General features: G+C 50.1%; 7 protein-coding genes across 7 annotated transcripts; 5 read left to right on the top strand and 2 right to left on the bottom strand.

Annotated features, from left to right (window-relative positions):
* Positions 1-814: 814 nt before the first annotated feature.
* Positions 815-1,198, bottom strand: K444DRAFT_627104 (uncharacterized protein; the record flags this gene model as incomplete). The annotated part of the gene is made up of 1 exon (XM_024882758.1): positions 815-1,198. The coding sequence occupies one exon, from the start codon at positions 1,196-1,198 to the stop codon at positions 815-817; it is 384 nt and encodes a 127-aa protein (XP_024740292.1).
* Positions 1,199-4,384: 3,186 nt separating this feature from the next.
* Positions 4,385-6,452, top strand: K444DRAFT_641617 (DNA/RNA polymerase; the record flags this gene model as incomplete). Its single annotated transcript, XM_024884645.1, has 2 exons — positions 4,385-4,611; positions 4,658-6,452. 2 exons carry the CDS (start codon positions 4,385-4,387, stop codon positions 6,450-6,452), a joined length of 2,022 nt encoding a protein of 673 aa, XP_024740291.1.
* Positions 6,453-8,141: 1,689 nt separating this feature from the next.
* Positions 8,142-10,007, top strand: K444DRAFT_334938 (uncharacterized protein). The gene is made up of 5 exons (XM_024871982.1): positions 8,142-8,670; positions 8,734-8,796; positions 8,857-8,941; positions 8,996-9,457; positions 9,528-10,007. The coding sequence occupies exons 1-5, from the start codon at positions 8,503-8,505 to the stop codon at positions 9,740-9,742; spliced, it is 993 nt and encodes a 330-aa protein (XP_024740290.1). The 5' UTR covers positions 8,142-8,502; the 3' UTR covers positions 9,743-10,007.
* Positions 9,689-11,133, top strand: K444DRAFT_334774 (uncharacterized protein). Its single transcript, XM_024871980.1, has 2 exons — positions 9,689-9,917; positions 10,258-11,133. Exons 1-2 carry the CDS (start codon positions 9,888-9,890, stop codon positions 10,795-10,797), a joined length of 570 nt encoding a protein of 189 aa, XP_024740289.1. The 5' UTR covers positions 9,689-9,887; the 3' UTR covers positions 10,798-11,133.
* A 3,334-nt stretch (positions 11,134-14,467) lies between these two features.
* On the top strand, positions 14,468-15,677 carry K444DRAFT_641615 (glycosyltransferase family 32 protein; the record flags this gene model as incomplete). The annotated part of the gene is made up of 2 exons (XM_024884644.1): positions 14,468-15,569; positions 15,616-15,677. The coding sequence occupies 2 exons, from the start codon at positions 14,468-14,470 to the stop codon at positions 15,675-15,677; spliced, it is 1,164 nt and encodes a 387-aa protein (XP_024740288.1).
* Positions 15,678-16,449: 772 nt separating this feature from the next.
* K444DRAFT_610233 (acyl-CoA synthetase/AMP-acid ligase-like protein II) lies at positions 16,450-18,863 on the top strand. Its single transcript, XM_024879709.1, has 3 exons — positions 16,450-16,731; positions 16,816-17,070; positions 17,132-18,863. Exons 1-3 carry the CDS (start codon positions 16,633-16,635, stop codon positions 18,692-18,694), a joined length of 1,917 nt encoding a protein of 638 aa, XP_024740287.1. The 5' UTR covers positions 16,450-16,632; the 3' UTR covers positions 18,695-18,863.
* A 728-nt stretch (positions 18,864-19,591) lies between these two features.
* K444DRAFT_610232 (PRP38-domain-containing protein) lies at positions 19,592-20,768 on the bottom strand. The gene has a single exon (XM_024879708.1). It carries the CDS (start codon positions 20,553-20,555, stop codon positions 19,788-19,790), a length of 768 nt encoding a protein of 255 aa, XP_024740286.1. The 5' UTR covers positions 20,556-20,768; the 3' UTR covers positions 19,592-19,787.
* Between the last annotated feature and the right edge of the window lie 23 nt (positions 20,769-20,791).

Raw genomic sequence — 20,791 nt, 5'->3', positions numbered from 1 at the left:
GTCTCAGCACCGTGAAATATTTCGTGGACATAAGTGTGTGGGACAATGATGGGAAGCATATCAAGGCAAAGGACATCCAGAGAACCATCGGACTGCGGAAGGCACAAACCATAGAAGTCCAAGGAAGCTTAACGCTGGGTCACCGATCATGTTTGGGCGAGACACGAACGGTTCTGCCTAGCTCTTTTACCTAAGACAACTTCAGCTATGGTCATACGGTTTCGGTCACGTCCAAGTGCAAGAATGGTTATGAAACATGGGTCGGTCCATGAGTTCTAGGAAACGACCTGATATTGAAAAGCGGGCAACTAACGAATGGTCTATGAACGAGTAACGAATGATCTATGAACGCCTCTCATCCCATGTTCTTCCAAGCACAAACAAGTCTAACCACCTAGAGGCAAGGCAAATGGTTGAGCAAATATAAGAAGATGGACATGAAGCGGAGTCTATGAAAGAGAAACTAGAAGCATAACCGCAAGAATCCGAACCACGAACCAAAAGGAAAACGGGCGTCGTAGTCAAGGATGAAACATGAATCGAAGAGAATAATGACAAAAGAATCGAAGCAGTGCCTTCCACCAAGACTCGAACCGACAAGTCAACCACCATCAAGGAATGAAACGAGGCCGTAAAGTTTCAAGTGAAGGAATCAAAGAAAGAAGGGAAAATGACAGGCAAAATCAAACTAACAACGACGTCCACCAAAGCATACGCGCCAAGGGCCACACCAGACCTTTCTCAAAGCCTTTTCTTGATACTGACTGTCAAGAGGACCGCCGAACGAACCAAACGATCCGTCAATTCATCCTATTCATGAAAGTGTTCGGCATTCAGAACACTTTTGGTGCTGATCATCGGGACATTCGTCTCCCCATAATTTGGGATTCACCTCCCGCCTATCCTTGCAACAGATCCACCATCCCGTGTTGCTAGGTCGTGCGTAGTTGGCTGTATTTGGCTGTCTCGCATGTCGTGCGTACTTTGTGGTCTCGCATCGATGTCGGCGGCGGATGTTTTGTTGTGTTGAGCTGGCTGAAGGAGTGATGTTTTCCTCACAATCCTCACATTTCTCATGGCTACAGTCCGGGCAGGTTGTGCCCCATGCCTCGTTGTTGACTTCGCGGTGCTCGCACGTTTCTTGGCAACACCTCCACCAAGTTGTCGTTTCTGGCGTGCCAGTCCGAATGCGCGGCATGTCGAGACTATAAGTTCTTCAGCCAACATTCAGCAGAAAGGAAGGGGAAGGGGAAGCTTTCTCATACCTCTTTATTTTGAAAGCGGTCTGTTCGTGGAATGATATGCTGTATCCGAGGCACGGATTAAGTGTTGAGCGAAGATGGTGAACTCGAAGAAGTCTGCAAAGAAAGAAAGTCGACGTACAAGAGCGGGAAGAGATGAAAGACCTGTGCTGGTGGTGCTGTTGTTCGCGCTTGTTGTCTGCTGAGAGTTTCCCTAGGAAGTTGCTGAGTTCATATACTTTTTCAGAAGTTTAAGAGATGCTCCTCGAGCGCAGTCTGCTCGCCCTCTTGAGGCGTGAGCAGTGCTCTTTGGATATTTGGGAGCCATCTCCCTCGGGGCAGTGCGCCCCCGAAGATACTCTACATCTTGCCAATGAACCAGCGATGACGGCGTACGGTTGACTTAGTGGTAGTCGGTCGAGGAAAAGTAGTCCAGACAGAGACCCGGATACTTCTGCTGGCCCAAGAGCATAGCCGCAGGCGTTCTATCTTATACTTTTTACCAGCAAAACCCACGAAGCCTGGCAGATTAGGTGCAGGGCGGTTGAGAAGAAGGGTTCTGCTTCGCTGCCCAGGTCAACGCGCTCTTTGCTGGAGAGCTGCTTATTCGAAGTTGAGTGGCATCTGAAGGCATTGCAATGCATGTTCTCGCGCCCCGTCCAAGATATCGTGAGCTTCTATGGTCCAGTTTGTGGCGCATGACTTTGGTTGTCGAGACAGGGGCTGTTTAGGAAGCCGGAGATGGCTCTTTCGGGCAATGCGACCTAGCTCGCTCGCTGTATGGTTCGAGGCGTAGGACCGCTGCTAGGAAGCGTGAGGCAACCCGATTCCATATGAGATCTTGCGCCTTTCCAAGGGGAAGAAGCTGTTTGTGCGGAAAGAACAACTTCGTGTTGCGGTCAACACGTGTAGTTGTGAAGATAGCACTGCCACCCATTACCTGACTCCATTCGAGAATAATGACCAAGCTGGGCGATCTTTGTGGATACATTGTGGTGCTCTTCGCTGGTGAGGCTGTTGTTCAGGGGGGTTCGCCAGAACAACATCACGCATTTTGGTGAACCGAAGTCATACGGAGAACCAACAACAGTGGCCACCGGAAGACTTCGGTGAAAATGAATATGTTGTTCGACTTGAAATGGTGCTCCTAGAGTCGTGTTGTGATCCAGGGCGCGCGCCGATACCGCCGGGAGTCCAAATGACCTTCCCACACGTCGGTAACCGCCGGCGCCTTTGTCCTCGCAGGGGAATAAGCTGGTTTCCAAGACCGATAATTGAGCCGCAATAGTGTCATCGGTCAGGGAGACCGAGCTTGACGACATGTGGTCATTCTCGAGGACGTCTGGTGCAGCCTCGTTGGGTGTTCATGAACCCGGATTCTTTCATTGCCCAATCTTCTGCCACGGATTTAGCTTCTTGCAACCCAATCTGGGTCAGATGATGATGACCCCACCTGGGAATGGGCGATAAAAAGAGGGATAGTACACTACTAAGTCGAAAGCTTTATAAGCTCTCGGCCCACGCCCATAGCACGCCCAAATCCTGCGTCATGCTGATATACATCGCTCTCGGCTTATACCAAGCATCGATGTGAGAATGAACTCCCACAGCCCGGCCGTATCCTCCTCTCTTTGCATATTTCTTTTATCTCTAGCCTTCGAGCGTTGGCCCTGGAGATTTTTCATGTCTGGAGTGCTGACGAGGGTTTGCAGTCCTCAAGAAGAGCTTCAAGGAGGCAACATCAGCGGGGTAAATTGATACAGGTCGCAATTGGTGGCACGTTCGTAGTTGGGGCCTTCAAGTTGGGGCTATGGCGATCTGAAAACCGATTTCATTGCATGTACGGCACTTTCTTGCAAGATCACTAGCACTAGCAAGAGGGAAAGGGACCATATAAGATATCCACGTCTCGGACTTCATGGACTAACTATGCCCACCTTTCCTCACAATCGTCTCATCAAGAGGCTGACTCGGAAGGTGGGTACGAATTCAGACAGCCAACCACACCCGATGTGATGACCTGCATATTGAAGGCAGTGATTGTGCATCGCGGGCCCCCCCTCCCGCGGTTCCAAACCGCCACGGGCAATCCGCACCTATCATTATGCGGTGGGGGTCCATGCGAGACGGTATGGTTCTAACTGTTTTTCTTTTCATCCTTTTGTCTTTTCCCATACTATTCGTTCCTGCAGACCATCAGCACGTGGGCTCTGAGATTTCAAAACTGAGACGAAGACATTATATTTTCTTTCGTTGATCAGCTTCTGTTGCTTTGCCCTCTAGCCTATTAAGCGCTTCTTCTATGAGACTAGTGTAACCTCTAAGGGTGCCCTCCAGTTCATCCTGTCACCCATCATAATGTTTCAGTCAACGGGCCGCATGACAATTGAGAAACAATTCCCTCACTTGAGGGTAAGCCACCGACCTCGATCGATCACCGCTCAGCAGGCAGCACCAATCATCTGTTCTGAAGCTTGCTCTGCCTGCTGCATCACCTGCAGCCGTCCCGTTTGCAACCGCCTGGTTGCGGAGATAGCTGCTGTCGATATGCCATTACGAATGCTGATCATATTACTGATTGATTAAAGGGACGACATGTGACATACAATTCTTGCCTCGTGGTCTTCAGAGAGCTCAATCATATGGGATCGAAGAAGATAGGTACTTCCTACTAGTCCAGAAAGAGTGGCGAGGAAAGCTGGATTGCGGAGTGTTGACAGAAAGGTCATCGTGGGTAAGTTTTAAAACTTGTAATATGTCTGATAAGGAATTGAATTTGCAATTGAATAGGGAAGATATGAATTGAACTATCTAATCAATATATGACCGTTTTGAGGGGGCTTTGTAGACGACATCAATACTCTCTACAAGTGAGCTACCTCCAGCGTTTGCGGAGCCGAGGATTTGACGCGAACCGCCTGTGCACGTCTGCCGAACGCGTCTGCCCAATAACCAGAAAAATTACCAGGACAATCAACATTTGGATGCCGAGCCAGAATATGGATCCTCCATCGCGGATATCCAAATAGCTATGCGCAACACTTACAGTCGACGGTTTTATGATGATGGTCGCGATTTGCCTGTCGCTCTTCCTCGATAGCCTTCCTCGATAACCTCAGCCTCCGGACTTCCCGCAAGAAGCTATGTCCTCCTCCCAGCCCTTTCAACCTTCCTCTCCGATGTCTGCAGGCGGAGGCGCCCTTCGAAGGAAGTCGAGATTCACGTATAAGCAATTGGCACTTCTGGCTGCATCTTCTACCAACTGTCCATTACGGGTAATCGCTCATGTGGATCTCGATGCCTTCTACGCACAGTGTGAAATGGTGCGGCTGGGCGTGCCAGAAGACCAGCCTTTGGCTGTCCAGCAATGGTATTACTCCATCCTTATCTCTGGTAGCAGTATCTAAGGAGTCTAGGCAAGGCCTCATAGCCATAAATTATCCTTCACGAAAATTTGGTCTCAGTCGACATGTCAATATTGCCGAGGCAAAGAAGCTCTGTCCAAATTTGATCATGCAACATGTTGCAACGTGGAAAGAGGGCGAAGAGAAATGGGCATACCATGATGACGCCGCAAAAAATATTGCAACGCACAAGGTCTCTCTAGACCCGTACCGCTTGAAGTCTCGTCAAATCCTTTCGTGTATAAAAGACACTCTGCCTGCACACTTGCAGAAGGTGGAAAAGGCTAGCATCGATGAGGTCTTTATGGATCTCTCAGCCCAGGTTCACTCAATATTGCTGGAGCGTTACCCTCAGTTGAGTAGGCCGCCACCTTATGATGACCCAACGGAATGTCTACCGCTTCCTCCAACGACAGCATTAGACTGGCAAGCAGACGCTCTGGTTGATCTGGATGTCGACGAAACTGAAGAGGACGATCCAGACTGGGACGACGTAGCCATTCTGATTGGCTCTGAGATTGTCCGGGATGTCAGAGCGGCCGTGAGAAAGCAGCTGAAATACACTTGCTCAGGGGGCATCGCACAGAACAAGATGCTGGCGAAGCTTGGATCGGCACACAAGAAGCCAAACCAACAGACCGTCATTCGAAACAGGGCTGTCCAAATGTTCCTCTCAGACTCCAAGTTTACCAAAATCCGAGGTCTAGGAGGCAAGCTCGGAGACCAGATCACTTCAGCATTCAATACAGATACGGTCAAAGATTTGCTAGAAGTTCCCGTGGAACAGCTGAAACAGAAACTTGGGGACGATACGGGCACGTGGGTGTTCCAAATCATCCGAGGAATTGATTCGAGCGAGGTCAACTCTCGTACTCAGATCAAATCCATGCTTTCTGCAAAGAGTTTCCGTCCCAGCATCAACACGCCCGAGCAAGCCCATCGATGGCTCCGGATATTTGCAGCGGACATCTACTCCCGATTGGTGGAGGAGGGTGTGTTGGAGAACAAGAGAAGACCAAAGACCTTGACTCTACATTTTCGTCATGGGGGTCAAATGAAATCTCGTCAGGCTCCCATCTCCCTTGGGAAAAAGATAGATGAGACGGCACTATTTGAACTCGCCAAAAATCTCCTGAGCCAGATCATACTGGAAGGAAGAGTCTGGCCTTGCTCGAACATCAGTCTCAGCGTGGGTGGATTTGAGGATGGTATTCAGGGCAATTTGGGCATCGGGGCATTCTTGGTGAAGGGTGAAGCGGCCAAAGCAACGAGTTCAAGTGCACGGGAGTCGAGCAGGACTGCGACAGGTCAAGAGAGGTCAGAGAAACGACGGCGCCTCGAAGGCACGACAGGCATTCAGAAATTCTTTGGCAAACCGGACAGCACAGGGGAACACGATGATGATTTTGGCGCTCATGGCTTACTCGGCAATTCTCCTTCGGCTGAAGCAGGAAGTGCAGATAGGGACGAATTTGAAATGGCGGCCTCGCCCTACATTAACGAGGCGACCGAATTCCAGCAAGAGAACAATCTGCTCTCAGCCGGCACATCGGCCCTTCATCAACAGCAGATTACTGATTATATATGCACCCGTTGCAATCGGGCCATAGAACCCGCCAATGTGGACAGCCACCAAGACTGGCATTTCGCAAAAGATCTCCAAGATGAGGAGAAGGGGCAACTTTCCCACCAACTCCAAGCCACTACCACCTCAAAGACCAACAAGAAATCTGGGACGAACACGAACAAGAAGAAGACTGCAAGAGAAAAGCCAGAGAAGGGCCAGAGCAAGTTGGCCTTCGGGTGATACGACGCCATTCATGAAAGGAGAAGCACAGGTGAGATTCCCCTATCGAATGGCAGAGTGCCACAACATTGTCTCGCGAAGTTGATCTTGGTTGCACCTCACGGAACCGACCCGGATCATCGACTAAGAGAAGCTACGGAGACTTGTCAATGTCAACAAGCCTACTGGCTCCGAGCAGCCAGTAACCTTGTTGAGCGGTGTTCTCTTCAAAGAAGGCTTGATGATATTGGCTGATGGGGACCCTGAGGACGAGAATGCACAGTCAATTTGATGTCGGACTCAGGAGACGACTCAGGAGACGACTCTAAACTGAAGCTGCAGCTGCAGTCATGGATCCTCACATTGGAAAAGCTGCATGATTGATTCGTTGGTACTTGTATCCCAAGTCCTGCAGACATAAAACTCATTTCAAGAGGATCATAAACGTGCCAGGCATTACCGCCAATCATTAGATGAAAATCCCCAGCCTATATCGATATCCTCTCCCGGTGTTTTCCTCTTAAAGTTCGAGACGTCAGGGTTTCTCAAAGGATTTGCAAACATGATGACTCGACAATCTCCACTGTTCGCCTCGCAGAAGGCTCGCGGGGTTCAGTCTCGACCAGCTTCACTACCCAACCACTCGAAGCTATTCTCGAATTCTCGGACCATCACGGGCATGGAAAAGTCCCAAGAAGAATAACGCCATGACGCAGAAGACAGATTTAGGTTGTGAAGCTCAAGCGATGTTTTGCAGCCGCATCGAACTGCTGGCATCGTGGCAAACCGATACTTGTACCAAAAGCTGGCTTCTCCGGCTGTCCCATCTTGCAGCGAATCAAAGAGCGCGGATGGGCGTTGGGTTGTCATGAGAAATGCATCTCAGCCTGACGATGCCCAACCCCGGCACGCCACCCTCGCGACCCTGCCTTAATTTTCGCTGGCTGCTTTGTGGGATGGGGTCTTGATGCGAGGAAACGAGGAAACGTTGACGGCGGTATTCTAGCACGAAAGAGTTCAAATATAATTCGAAAAAGGGACGAAGTTAGCCCCCAAACGAGGCAAAGGCAAAAAGTGAGGGTACGGACTGCCATCCCCTGCCATCCCCTGCCATGCTCGGGCTGCTCTTGATATCTATCATACGGCTTCCACCGGTGACAAACAAAGCTCACCGCAATGATATGACCGCATGGGCGGTCTGGGACCCATTGAACGAGTGGCCTTGCAGGTTGATCCACCGTATTGCAGCTACTGATATTGATGAGCAGATAACTTGACGTTGGGAGACAAAAGTCCGATTCTTTGAGCATAGCTCCAATGTTCAGGCCTTCCCACTTCCCACCGTGCATGCCTTAAGTACGCAGGAGTTGCCCGCGCAATTCCAGAAGTTTTATGAGAATTTCTCGCCCTGGAAGCATCCAAGTTTGCAGTCATCATTCCAAGCCTTCTCACATCCAAATTTGTTCCACACCCACCGCCTTGGAACAAAAGACCCTCCAGCCTGCTCTGTTGTCATCAGGTCAGCTCAGTTCCAGCCACTGCAGCAAGGGAGGCGAGAGTCCGCAGCCGTTAAAGCAGCGTGGCCGCAGCGTTGGCACCGCGCCACCCGTGACCCTTAAAGCGGCGCGAGACCAGCGCCAAAGCGGAAGCGCCTACAGGCTGGTTTGCAGTGCCATTTTCGCCTGCCACTCGTTGTTCCTCCTTCCTCTTCTCCTCACGCATTGTCAACGAGGCCAACTCAGAGCAGACCGCAGCCCCCCCCCCCGTCCTCTCACAGGCTCTCAGCTGTCCGTCTGTCGCGCATTGCCATCTGGACTCACCGTTGCCGGATAATTGGACAGGCCTGCCAACGCCTCCTGGACTATTTCTTCTCGAGGCTCCCCCCCGCCGTGCCGGTTACCACGTTGGATCTCTCTCAGGCTTCCTTCTTCCCACGCTCTCTCCCCGATCTTGTGCTACCCACCCCCCTCCGTCTCCAGGCTGACGTGGTGTGCGTGACCTGCATCCATCCTCTTCGTTTCCGGACTTCCTTTCTTTCTTCTTACAACAATTTTTACCGGCTTTTCTCATCATGTCTGGAAGAGATAGAGAAAGAGATCGCGATAGACGCGCTCAACAAGCCTCGGCTCGTACGAATGAGTACTTCGTGCCCAAGGATGGCATCGACAGAGAGGTCATCACGGCTGACATCTGCCGGTACCTTGGGAACGATGCTCTCGTACGGCCTGGCAACTACGAGGTTGGTCATCGCAGGACCGAGATTCCGTCGCTCTGACCGTTCACCATACTGACCTTGCCACAGAATCCGCAGACTCGACAGATCCAGCAGGGTTATTTCATTACGGCGTACCGGAATCTCACGACCGTAATATCGCACCCTCACTAGCACCTCTCACAAGACCCTCACTAATCCTTCCTACGGCAGGCTATGATCGCAGATCTGAAGGCAGACTCTGAAAGATGGGAGGCTGAGCGGCGTGCAACCGCTTCAAGAGGCCAGCCCTCTAATGGTATCTCTTTTCGAGATTCGGACGGTATTGTTCGAAAATCTAACACACCTATAGTGGAGTATCGAGCTTCCACAACACATCAGTCTCGGCAGTACTATGGACCCACGTCCGAAGCTGCATCCGCAGCGCCGTTAGCATACCAACAAACTTCCACTTCCACAGGGCAAGTATATGATAGCAGCGCCCAAGGAAGCTATGCCCAGCCGAACTATGCCCAGCCGTCTTCGGGATACCAACAAGCCGGAGGATATGCCGTCCCGGATAGTAGCAATTACTACGTTGCCGGAGCGAACATGTTGGCTGGCGGCGGTGATATGAGAGACCCCAGTTCCAGGGTACCCGTTACCACCCAACCCCAAATTCCGAGGAGTAGCGTGCAGTATGCAACTTCCAGCGCCTCGTATCCTCAACAACAAGATAGCCGGAGCATGTACTATTCTTCTGCACAACCACCTGGAGTGGCAATTCCATCCTCGGCCCAATATCCAACTCAACCATCAGATCCTTATTATGGTCGTGGTGCGTACAATCACCAGTCACCTGCATAGCTTGCCCTTTTGCATATGAGAATTTTCTAACATTTTAGCTGTCCCTCCAGCAGGAACAGATTATAGCCAGGATCCTTATGATAGCCGAGTATACCAGGATAGCTCCGCCTACGGTCAAATTCCAGTGAGCGCTCCAACTGTAGTTGCTCAGCCTGCTACTTCCAATTCCTCGTCCAGGCGTGAAAGGGAACCAGAACCCCGCGAGCGTCATCGTGATCGTGATCGTGATGGCCACGAACGACGCCGTCGTTAAGGATTTTCCATTAGGATTTGTCTTGGCATACCCACATTCAGGATTCATCCAGCGACCGGCATTGTTTTGGCGTTTTTCTTTACTGTGAGCTTCCGAGGAGTACCGTGCAATATCTGGATCATTTGCCTCGGGAGCGTGCCCAGTCATGGAACCAGACCATTGTTTAGAAGGACACTTCAAAGTCTTTTTCAAGACTAATTGAGCTGCGAGATTGCACTCATACCGGGATTTGAAGACCCGAAGTGGTCTTCACTCCGTCTTGGATCCGTTTCTTGTCCACGCCTAGAACTGTTTTGAGACTGGATCGGTTACCCTTTTGACGAGCGAAAAAGTCCATGAGGAGATGAACTGCCTTGATATCTCTACGAACCTGGCCCATGAGAGAAGAAGGATTGATTTACACGGTCCATTGTTCATTGCATTTAGTCGCTGCATATGTACAGGCCGTTGGGGCGCTCCATGGTTTTTTGTTTCTTCCCTGCTAGTTCTTGGATACCCTCATACTGCTGTCTGGATCCATTGTTATTGCCATGGGCTTGCCATCTGGATCGCATATTCATTCCGCATTTCTGTTCGGGTGGGTATCTAAAATTGATAGAGCGTGTTGGGGCCGGTCCAGGCAGCAGGAGAGGAGTTTGTATATACCACGGCAGGCATCTACAACGGGAAGATCTTCACCTTTCAGTCCACTGTCTTTTTCCACAGGAACATTCCAACGGCGATCACTGACTTGCAGGCCTCATGACGATCTTATGACAGGTACAGTTGAATGTTCCGGAATGGATCCAAACCTGGCATGGAGTTCCCGGATAGGATTCCCGTGCGTTCTTTCCCATAGGCATGACCGAATATTCCCACGGATTCCAAATTGCCGGCTTCTTATACTTCTTTTTGACCTTTACATCACATTCGAACCACAATCCGTCGTTTTCCAGCACATATCGAGAGCTACCCAGTTGAAAATCAGCAATATCCTGGGAATGGTGTCAAGCCCTGAACAAGACTTCTCTCGCGGTTGTTCTCCTCATTCGCGCCACTCAATCACATATTCTTGACAGCATATCATTTGCTCAACTTCAGACAACAGACTCCACTCCTATCCTACTGGAATATACAGATGTTCCTCAGGTATCCGTCAACTTTCCAGCCATGTTGTGAGGAACCAACCGACATTGGCATGGACAAGACACAAATCGTTTTTCCTTCATACATAGCAAAGTTTTGGGTACTCCCTCTCCACGCGTGTTTAGGCTATCCGATCCACACGGGTTTCCCGTCATCATACGTACCAAAGGCTACTTTCTCGCTTGCTCCACGTTTGTTCCCAAGGCGTCACTTTCTACGGATCTTCCCAAGGCTTCACGTCACCTCTCGCTCACCGAGCCGTCATGCATGTACAGGATTCTCCTATCTAATCCTTCTTCTTTTCATCTCTTTGGTTCGCGCGAATCTCGTCGCTAGACGTTGAGTTGGAGCTGACTTTTAATGTGTAGGGTTTGTTTGCTTGGACTTTAAATTAGGTTGTGTGGGACTGCGCTTCTGTACTGAGCTTGGGTCTCTAGAAGATGATGTTGAAATGTGGGGTATGTGATGTGCTGCATTGGAACTTGGCAGAGAAGGGACTTGGATGGATGATAATGATTTTTAAAGGCGTTTGAAACGGGGTTTGGGTGGGGCGGGAATCTGTTTAATTGCCAGTTTCATTGCACGAGGTTTGGAGCATATTAATGTTAAACTGAACACAAGACATGCACCGTTTTCCACATTTATGAAATCGCGCTTCCTCCCGTGTACTGTACCTTCACCCAACACAATGATAAGCGACTATGGAAGCAGATGGTGACCGTAAGGATAGGGCGGTGTACAATAAACTTTTCTGTGTGAAGAAAAATAATTCAGTTCACATCCATCAGTTGAATCTCAATGCCCTAGGAACTGCTGAAACAATGAAGCAAAAGAACCATTTTGCCACCAATTCATTCACTCGAGGCTTAGTCGCTCTTCTCACTCACTTCACTTTCAGGGCACTTCGACAGGGAGTCTCATTGGGCTTTGGGAATATTTAGAACAAGAGGCAATAAAACTTGCTTGAAAAGATTCGCTCTCGAACTTCCGGGACAATTCTCCTTGTTCAATGTTCGTTGTACTGTAATCTTATCAAGAACCTTTGGTGATATAATGAGCACATCGTGCCACAGAACAACAGCAGAACAACAGGGAACAAAGGTTGGATAGGGTGAGGGAGAGGGGTCCACTCCTCAACACTGCGCCTCACTATGATAGTCGAGTTTTCTTCTATTTTCATTGATGTGTGGATAATCTTGGGATCATTTTCCTCCTTCGTCCCTCTTGGGGCACCACTCAGCCCCAGCCCCTGAGTTACGCGAATAGCAGTGACATCTTCCTACCAAATCGGGATTCAGCTGCTGAATAAAGATAGATCTGCACATTTTTTCCCCCGGCTCATTCCTCCAATGTTGGGAATTGGTTTTATCTTATCAATACGAAGTAATAAGATCATCCCGCTTTCTGTTTCAGCACCTCGTACAGCATAGATGTTCTTTTTCTTTCTTCTTCTTTCTAATTATAATTCGTTCTCTTGGGAATCTGAAGACATCAAGGTGAGATGCGTTCTTCATTTCTTCTCACCTTGAGCATGGGATCACCCGGCTATCCGTTTCAGCACTGAATACAGATTTTTCTTCGGGTACCGAGTACTGGTCGCGATTGGATGGAGGCAGTGGGGTGTGTTGTTTGATCAGCTGGGTGATCCCGAAAGAAATTGAATACTGGAGGACTGTGCCTCCGGCTTTTTTTTTAGATGGTTTGTTGGATGGCGGAGTGAGATGTGTCATTCGGTAGGGTGAGAGGGAGTTGGGAGATGTCACTGTGAGGCTCAGACAGAGGTTCCTTCTGTTGGTTAGCGCCCTGGTCATGCTTCAGGGAATTTGAAAACGTGGGGCTTAGGGGGATTGGGACATGGAATGTTTCTGGAAGAAGTCGATGTGAAAGAGAGGGCGTTTGAGGTTTGTATAGGACTTGACACGGGCGTGGATAGGTAGGTATTTTGCACGATGTTGTGCACGCAGACATTGCAGATAGTACTTTTGGATCGTGATTTTCGCTTTTGATTCTCGATTGAAGGTCCGTGGTGATCCTGGGATATCACGGGGAAGTGGAGGGTTTGGTTTGTCAGCGGCGTACAGAAGTTAGTTGGCTGCCTGCTGGCCTGAGAAGAAACTGAAGCTTGTGATAGTCGTTGGCAGGTAAGATCCGAGAAATTGCGGTTTGAGAGTCCGGAGATCTCAATGCTGTGTGATTTCCGGATGAGGAAATTATGTCATTCTGTAAGATGATGACTTGCTGACCTGCAGCCGCAGTCGGGAGAAAGACTGGAGTAGTTGAGAACTCCGGTGAGCTGTTGCAGATGAGGTCATAATCAGAGAAGTGAGGATACGGGAGGATCCTAATTTAAGCCGAACATGGACTCACTCCACTTTGTGTGTCCAGTGCGTAGACTATGTGCGTTTGTGCGTCCGGCCGCAGCATGAAAGACCCGTTATTCGAGTAGCAAGTATATTGGCTAAAGAATCCTCTGCTTCGGCAGAGCAGATCTTGCGTGGGTGGTGAAGCTGAATCTGAATCTTTGCGTGTCGAGGCGTGGTGGTTGGTTACGTGGCCATTGCTTCACCAAGCTGGCTCAAGAGTGAGGACTCCAGAGCTCGATAACCTTAAGTGGGACCGGCATACTTCCCAGGGCTGCTTGCAAACGCCGGATCCATCATCCGAGAACGTGGCCTGCGGTGCAGCTGGTGCTTCGCGACTGATGATGAAGGCTTCGTGCTCGTTCGGTGGCATCTTGGATCCTGCATCCCGGATCTTGGATCTTGGCCGATTTGTATCTGGCAAAGGTCTTCTCATACGTGCGGTGCGACAGAGCTCTTATTCTTCTTCCCTCGACCAGGCCCCCCCAGCCGCTGCCCTGATCGGCATCAGACGTGCTGGCATGCCCCGGACCATCTGACGTTGTTGGTTCTTTTTGGCGTTTCAGGAGCTGCACGTCTTCGCTAACGGTACTGACTGTACTTGTACCTATCTTGATCTGAACGCTCCGTTGGAGTGACTTTGTGGCTCGCCGTTGGCGCAGCCTGCGAACTGCGAACTGCACACTCGCCTTTGGTTGGCTGAAATATATTATTCCACACTCCACAGCACCGCAGCCAAGGGCAAAGGAGTCGACAAACCACGGAGACAGCGACGAAAGGGACACAGCACACAGCACACAGCATACAGCACACAACCAGCGGGCTGAGGGAGCGCAGCGTGATTGGGCTCCAGCCGCTCCAACAGCCATTCAATTGATTCCCATCTCCAAGGGCTGGGCTGCATTGCCGTTCCGCCCTCCATCCTCGACTTGACTGCCTCTCTGCTACATCTTCCTCTTCATCTTCCCAGTCGCAGTGTCACGGCATTAACACGCTTGTACCCGTCGAGGTGGCCTCCCGCCAGATCTTCACTGCCTTCCCGAAACGATCGGCCTTCTAAAACACGCCTGTTCGCACAGCCTTCTCTTGGCACCCAATCCCCGGCCTTTCTCCTGGAACTTTTTACAGAGACCTAAACCTCAACCCTCATCTCTCGACAGCATCTCGAAGGACCAGAAGAGTCGGAACTTCTCTTCTTCATTGCAGATTCGGTAGACGGCTTGGCTGTCAATTGCCCAGCATGCTCACCTTCCGGCGGGCCCTCCTCGTGGCCGCGGTCTTCATCACGATGTTGTACCTTGTTACTCGAACACATGCACCTTCGCCCATGGACCAAATACCTCCACAAGCCGAGTCCTGGCCGGCCTCGAATACAGAGGGACATACCACAAGGACGGGCTACACGCCAACAACACCAGTGTCGACGAAAGGCTCGGATCGAATGCCTCAAGCCAAGAAGCCGAAGACACATGGGCAACAACAATTATTACAAGATATGTCGAGAGCGCCCCTAAAAGACAAACTCGCATACCAGTTCCCCTATGACGTCGAAACGAAGTTCCCGGCGTACATATGGCAGACCTGGAAATATACTCCAGCGTCAGGAGACTTTGGGGAGAACTTAAGGCCAGCAGAGGCAAGCTGGAGCGAGAAACACCCCGGCTTCATCCATGAAGTCATCACAGATCAAGTAGCAGTCCATCTGCTGCGGCATTTATATGTAGCAGTACCAGAGGTGCTGGAGGCATACCAATCCCTTCCTCTTCCGGTTCTCAAGGCCGACTTTTTCCGCTACCTGATTCTGCTGGCCAGAGGGGGCATTTATTCGGATATCGATACTCATGCGTTAAAATCTGCTGCTGAATGGCTGCCTGAGAGTGTCCCCAGGGAGGCTATTGGGTTGGTGATTGGTATCGAGGCGGATCCAGATCGTGAGGATTGGGCGGATTGGTATTCGAGACGGATACAGTTCTGTCAATGGACGATTCAATCGAAACCTGGGCATCCTGTTCTTCGGGATGTCGTGGCCAATATCACACAAGAGACGCTGAAGAAGAAGAAGGAAGGGTCATTGAAGTCGTTTAAAGGCAAGAACGTCATTGAATTCACTGGACCTGCCTTGTGGACAGATACAATTTTTAAGTTCCTGAACGACGATAAGTACTTCGATATGAGTACTGGGAAAGGGAATATTACGTGGGAGGATTTCACAGGAATGACTACCGCGAAGAAGGTTGGCGATGTGGTGGTTTTGCCAATCACCAGTTTCAGCCCAGGGGTGCAGCAAATGGGTGCAGAGGATTATGATCATCCGATGGCATTTGTGAAGCACGAGTTCGAGGGTACGTTTCCATGCTCATTTTGTTTATCATTACTAACATATCCCAGGGACATGGAAACCCGAGAGCGAACGACATATCGGCGCTGAAGTGAAGGAAGAGGGACAGTAGAACGCCTCCTCAGCTGCATCCAGACCGATTCTGTACATTTCCACAACACACCTCACACCACAAATGCATTTTCAGCGTTTTCTTTTGTACCTTGGGATCAAAAACATTGCATCAGCGGCGGGCAGGCGGGCATACATACATTTACATCAGGCAACAAGACCCCACATTCTATGGACGCAAAACACCGGCGAAATCCTGGGGTTTTCTGTTTTGATACGAGAGGATCTTTCGGCTTGTGTATTCGGTCTCGGCGGGACAAAAATTAGACTTGGGCGGTGTTCTTGTTCTTCTTTTCGAGATAGTATTACGGGACTATGAGCCCAGGTTTTTAAGGGGAAAGGCGTTGGATTTGCATGTAAAATTGCTATGGTCCGAGCTTGGGACGCGGCTATAGAATGACGGAGACCGCGCTGGGGACACGAGTTTTTCAAGAGCTGAAATCTTGTGTGTATTGGATTGAGTGGATGGGTTGGATTGGGATCGACCCAAATATTTGCTCGAGCACATTCTGACTGAGCTTGAGGATATGTTGGAGATGGACCCGTTCGTTGTATTTGCAGTTGATGCAAATGTAGATATTACAATGAATGGTCTTTCCCTACTCATGCTTCATTTCCGCTATTCCTCTGGACTGCTGAGTACTGGATTTATTGCCGGCCCCTAATGAGGCCAGGGGTCACCATGGTAGGGAGCACTAAAAAAGGACCATGGGAACCCCTGCGAGTCCTCGGCTACCCCGCGTTCTTGGCGTTCTGCCTTTGCACGACCTCGAGGTACTTCGGGACACAAATCTTTTCTTCACATTTTCTCCATTACTTCTTCCTTTATTACAATGCTCTCATAACATGAGCATTGGATTGGGAGATTAGTCCCTACAATGCGTTCGATATTCAGGTTCAATGGCTCACTGTCGAGGTCCACGGTGCGGGGAAGTGTAAGCTTCGGGGGAGCCTCGATGAGCTTGGGACTGAGCCCTGGGGCAGCATTACACAGGCTGGGAAGGGATCAAAGGAGGGGGCTGTTGACGGAGAGTTATAGCAAGGGTCCTGATTTCGTACGTCTTCATCGCCCTCCTTGTCAAAACCCCTTCGTCCCTTGCTTTGCAGACATTCAAGCTTACAATACCTGTCTCACTCAGCCACCGCTTCTCCCCCATACGATCCCGCAACACTTCGCAGAAACCGTCTCCTCGCATGGCGACCGAACGGCAGTCATCTCTCGCAGCCAAAAGACACGATTGAGTTACAGGGAGCTGGATGAGCAGAGTAATGTTATTGCGGCGGGGTTGAGGGAGCGGGGTGTTAAAAAGGGAGAGAGAGTTGCCGTTAGTCTGGGGAACTCCTGGGAGTTTGCTGTTGTTACGTACTCCCTTTTCAAGCTTGGTGCTATACTTGTAAGTCCACAATGCCACATCGAGATACCAGGAGGGGAGTAAGTAGCTGACAGATAGAAAGGTTCCTCTGAATCCAGCTTTCAATTCTCCACAGGTCATAGCGGCACTTTCGCATCTTGAGGCTGCACATTTGATTATTGGAACAGAGACGAATTTGCCATTCAAGAAACCGAGAGAGAATGTTACTCTTCTAAAGCAGATTGTTCCTGATTTAGAGGCGGCGAAGGTCGAGTCTGCGAGCATACCTTCGTTGCGGAATATCTTTCTGGTTAATAACTCGGAGTCCCGGATCGATGTCTCGACTTTCTCAGCAACAACTCCATTCGAGTCTCTTCTACACTCAACTTCGCAGAATTGCAAAGCCATCGTGCCAGATTCTCCACTGGACAAAGACGATATCATCAACATCCAATTCACATCCGGGACCACCTCTTTACCAAAAGCAGCGTGTCTAACCCACCACTCCATCCTCAACAACGGATATTTCATCGGTGCCAGAATGGGCTTACTCCCGACTGACATAGTATGCTGCCCACCCCCTCTCTTCCACTGCTTCGGCTGCATCCTCGGCTACATGGCAACCGCCACGCACGGGGCCGCTATTCTCTTCCCCTCCGAAGCCTTCAACCCGACCGCTACCCTGCTCTCCATCCAAGAAGAAGGCGCCACCGCCCTCTACGGCGTAGCAACCATGTTCGTCGCGGAACTCGAACTCCTCGCCAACGGCACCGTCACCCACTCAGGCTTTGACAAGCTGCGCACCGGCATCGCGGCTGGATCCTCGGTCCCTAGTCACCTCATGGAAAAACTTCATAAGACGTTGAATTTGACGGGCCTGACGATTTGTTATGGCATGACGGAAACTAGTCCCGTGTCTTGTATGACGACGCCTACAGACCCGATGGAGAAGCGTGTTGGCTCCGTAGGGAAACTGCTTCCGCACGTAGAGGCAAAAGTCGTGTCCACGCACGACCGCACGAAAATTCTCCCAGTTGGAGAGAAAGGAGAACTGGTCGTAGCAGGGTATAATGTGATGAAAGGGTACTGGGGGGACAAAGATCGCACCGAGGAAGTTCGCGTGGTTGAAAGAGTGTATGATGATGAGGGGGGAAAGCATAGGGAGAAAGTGTGGATGCATACTGGTGATGAAGCGGAGATGGATGAGCTGGGTTACGTGAAGATCACGGGCAGGATTAAGGATTTGATTATTAGAGGAGGCGAAAATATCCACCCGCTGGAGGTGGAGAATGTGCTGTTCATGCATGAGGCTGTTAGTGAGGCGTCTGTGGTTGGACTGCCGGATGAGAGGTATGGGGAGTGCGTTGCGGCTTTTATTGTCACTCACCACAGCGTTCAAGTGGGGCTTGACGATGCGTTGGAAGGTGATTCTTCTATCGATAACGTTGCTGGAAATGGCGAGGGAGGAGAAGGCAAGGTCCTAACGAGAGACATGGCGCGCGAGTGGGTCAAAGAGAAGCTGAGCAATCACCTGGTGCCGAAATATATTTTCTGGGTCAAAGAGTACCCGAAGACAGCGAGTGGGAAGATCCAGAAGTTTAAGTTGAGGGAGATGGGGTTGGAGATGTTGAAAGGGGCAGAGATTAGACGGCAGAGGGAGAAGTAAGGTCGCTGTTGATAGATGAGAATTTAATCGTATTCAGAATTGAGTATTCGGTGTTGGTTTTGTGACTTGGAGAGCGGTGTAGAGGGGAAATGGGACACAGCGCCGAAGGAAAAAGTGGGGGAAAGGAGGGATTCTTGTGAGGTCTCGGTTAAAAAGGGGAAGTCTTGACCTCTTCCAACACACTTACTTTCAAAACCTTATCTCTATTCACGTCACCTCTCATAACTCTCCCTCGCTCGCTAACCTAGCTTCAAACAAAACCCAAAAATTGCCAAAAATAAACTTCTTTCTAAAGTCAAGCCATCAAATGAAATATTGTACTTACTCAGTGCTACGGATATCCAACCAGCCGTGGTTTTGGCATATGTCGAAATTTGCTTGTCGATTTTATGCTAGATTAGTGAGTTGCTGTATAAGTAGTTTATATTCCCCAGCTTCCCCGATCACGGCTCTTCGCATACCGGAGCCTAACAACCAGAGCCGCATGGGCACGCGAAACCCTTAAACCAAGCTTTCGTCGAAAGCAGGCTATAAAAGTAAATCCTCTGAAGAAGTTGGAGGACTTTTAACTTCGGGTTGAGTTGGTGATCTCTATCGTGTGATTAGAGGCCAGGAATAGATAGATCGATTGGAGGTGCAACAGCCTTGCGAGGTAAAGGTTAGGCAGATTTGTTCAAGAGTGGAATGAACACTGGAGGAGATGAAGTGTTAGTTATAGGGTATTTTGGGGAAGATGGAGGGAGGGGCAGGCTTGACTACTCCACTTGGAGATTGTTGGAGCGGAGAAACGGGTAAATTAAGATACATGGGTGGAGAGATAAGAAGATGCATGTCACGGATCACTCTTTGGAAACCCCACAATTTCGGAATTGGACGGGGAGGATTGGATGAGCTGCTTTTCGGATCTTGACAACGGTGATTTCAGAAATTTTGTACATACGTTCAGGACAGCGAATGGGACAAGCCTCTAAATCTTCAGGGCCTCGTCGAAATGAGACGCATGATTTAACGGCAAAGAGGCGACGCAGAAAGGGTATATCTCTAAGATTCCTGCCTTCTTTGGACAAACGCCACGCTCCCAAGAACAACTACATCAATCCCCATTTTCAGTCTCCTTTTCTCGATCAACATCCATCTCATCCATCTCCGGCGTGACCTCCCCAAACTCCGACCCCGGACTCCCTCTCCCACCTCCTTCATTATCCTCACTCCTCCCATTCTCCTCTTCCACCTCCTCGGGCTCACTCTCCAACAAATCCTCAATATCTCCCAAAGGACTAACCCTCGGCTCTAGCACATCCAAATCCTCCAATACCTCCCTCTTTGGCATCTTCCACAACGTCGTACCGCACACCCTCTCCTTAACCAACAAATCATCCACAAAAGCATCCATATACGTCAAACTACTCCCCATCCTACCTTTCCTCTTCAGCTTCCGATAATCCCCAAGATATCCCTCCAGCAAACGATAAACATCCTTCGCCTGCCTCGTCAACCTAACATAAAAGCACGCCAGTGCTCTCAAATACTTGAATTTCTCCCCTCCATACCCCAAATACTCCTCCAATATCTCATCACTCGGCCCCAACTGTAGCAGCTTAAACGCCAAACACAAAAACGGGCTCGGCCTCTGAGCATCACCGTATGTGCCACCGATGAAGTGAACGTGTTCGACGACGCGGGATACGATGTCCGACTCGTTGACACCGAAGCATTGGTCTTTCCAGAAGTAGCAGTCGATTATGCGCTCGCGGACCGGCTTCTCCATTATTGTGGCGGGGTTGAGACCGTTTGGCGCAAGGGGGCCAGAGGAGCCGCGTTCGTCGAGGAAGCGCTTTTCGTCTGCGCGGTGGTTTGCCATGTTTGTGAGGAATTCCTACTCTCAAGGATCGTGGAATAGTGTCTTGGGATTCGATTTAGGGGCGGATGAGGATCGATGTGGAGTCGTGGCTGCGGTTGTGATGTCCTCAGGGGCTTGGTATCTGGGCGAGTCTAATAAATTTATAGGTTTGACGTCTTTGTAGAATTTATGTCGTTGTGGGATTGGCTTCCCCTCGAGGTTGATGTTTTCGCGGATTTGATGTCGTTGCGATACAC

Source organism: Hyaloscypha bicolor, assembly GCF_002865645.1.
Source record: "Hyaloscypha bicolor E unplaced genomic scaffold K444scaffold_52, whole genome shotgun sequence".
Lineage (NCBI taxonomy): Eukaryota > Fungi > Ascomycota > Leotiomycetes > Helotiales > Hyaloscyphaceae > Hyaloscypha > Hyaloscypha bicolor.
Note: the sequence above shows the minus strand (reverse complement) of the source record. Positions and strands in the feature narration are given on the sequence as shown.

Bases quoted from the DNA above. Each gene is read 5' to 3' on its own strand.
- K444DRAFT_334938 (XM_024871982.1), top strand. From the start codon at position 8,503: ATGTCTGGAAGAGATAGAGAAAGAGATCGCGATAGACGCGCTCAACAA. The intron at 8,797-8,856 runs GTAATATCGCAC...TTCCTACGGCAG, and splicing joins CGTACCGGAATCTCACGACC to GCTATGATCGCAGATCTGAA. The intron at 8,942-8,995 runs GTATCTCTTTTC...ACACACCTATAG, and splicing joins AAGAGGCCAGCCCTCTAATG to TGGAGTATCGAGCTTCCACA.
- K444DRAFT_334774 (XM_024871980.1), top strand. From the start codon at position 9,888: ATGGAACCAGACCATTGTTTAGAAGGACAC. The intron at 9,918-10,257 runs TTCAAAGTCTTT...CTGCTGTCTGGA, and splicing joins ACCATTGTTTAGAAGGACAC to TCCATTGTTATTGCCATGGG.
- K444DRAFT_610233 (XM_024879709.1), top strand. From the start codon at position 16,633: ATGAGCTTGGGACTGAGCCCTGGGGCAGCATTACACAGGCTGGGAAGG. The intron at 16,732-16,815 runs GTACGTCTTCAT...TGTCTCACTCAG, and splicing joins ATAGCAAGGGTCCTGATTTC to CCACCGCTTCTCCCCCATAC. The intron at 17,071-17,131 runs GTAAGTCCACAA...ACAGATAGAAAG, and splicing joins TCAAGCTTGGTGCTATACTT to GTTCCTCTGAATCCAGCTTT.
- K444DRAFT_610232 (XM_024879708.1), bottom strand. From the start codon at position 20,555: ATGGCAAACCACCGCGCAGACGAAAAGCGCTTCCTCGACGAACGCGGC.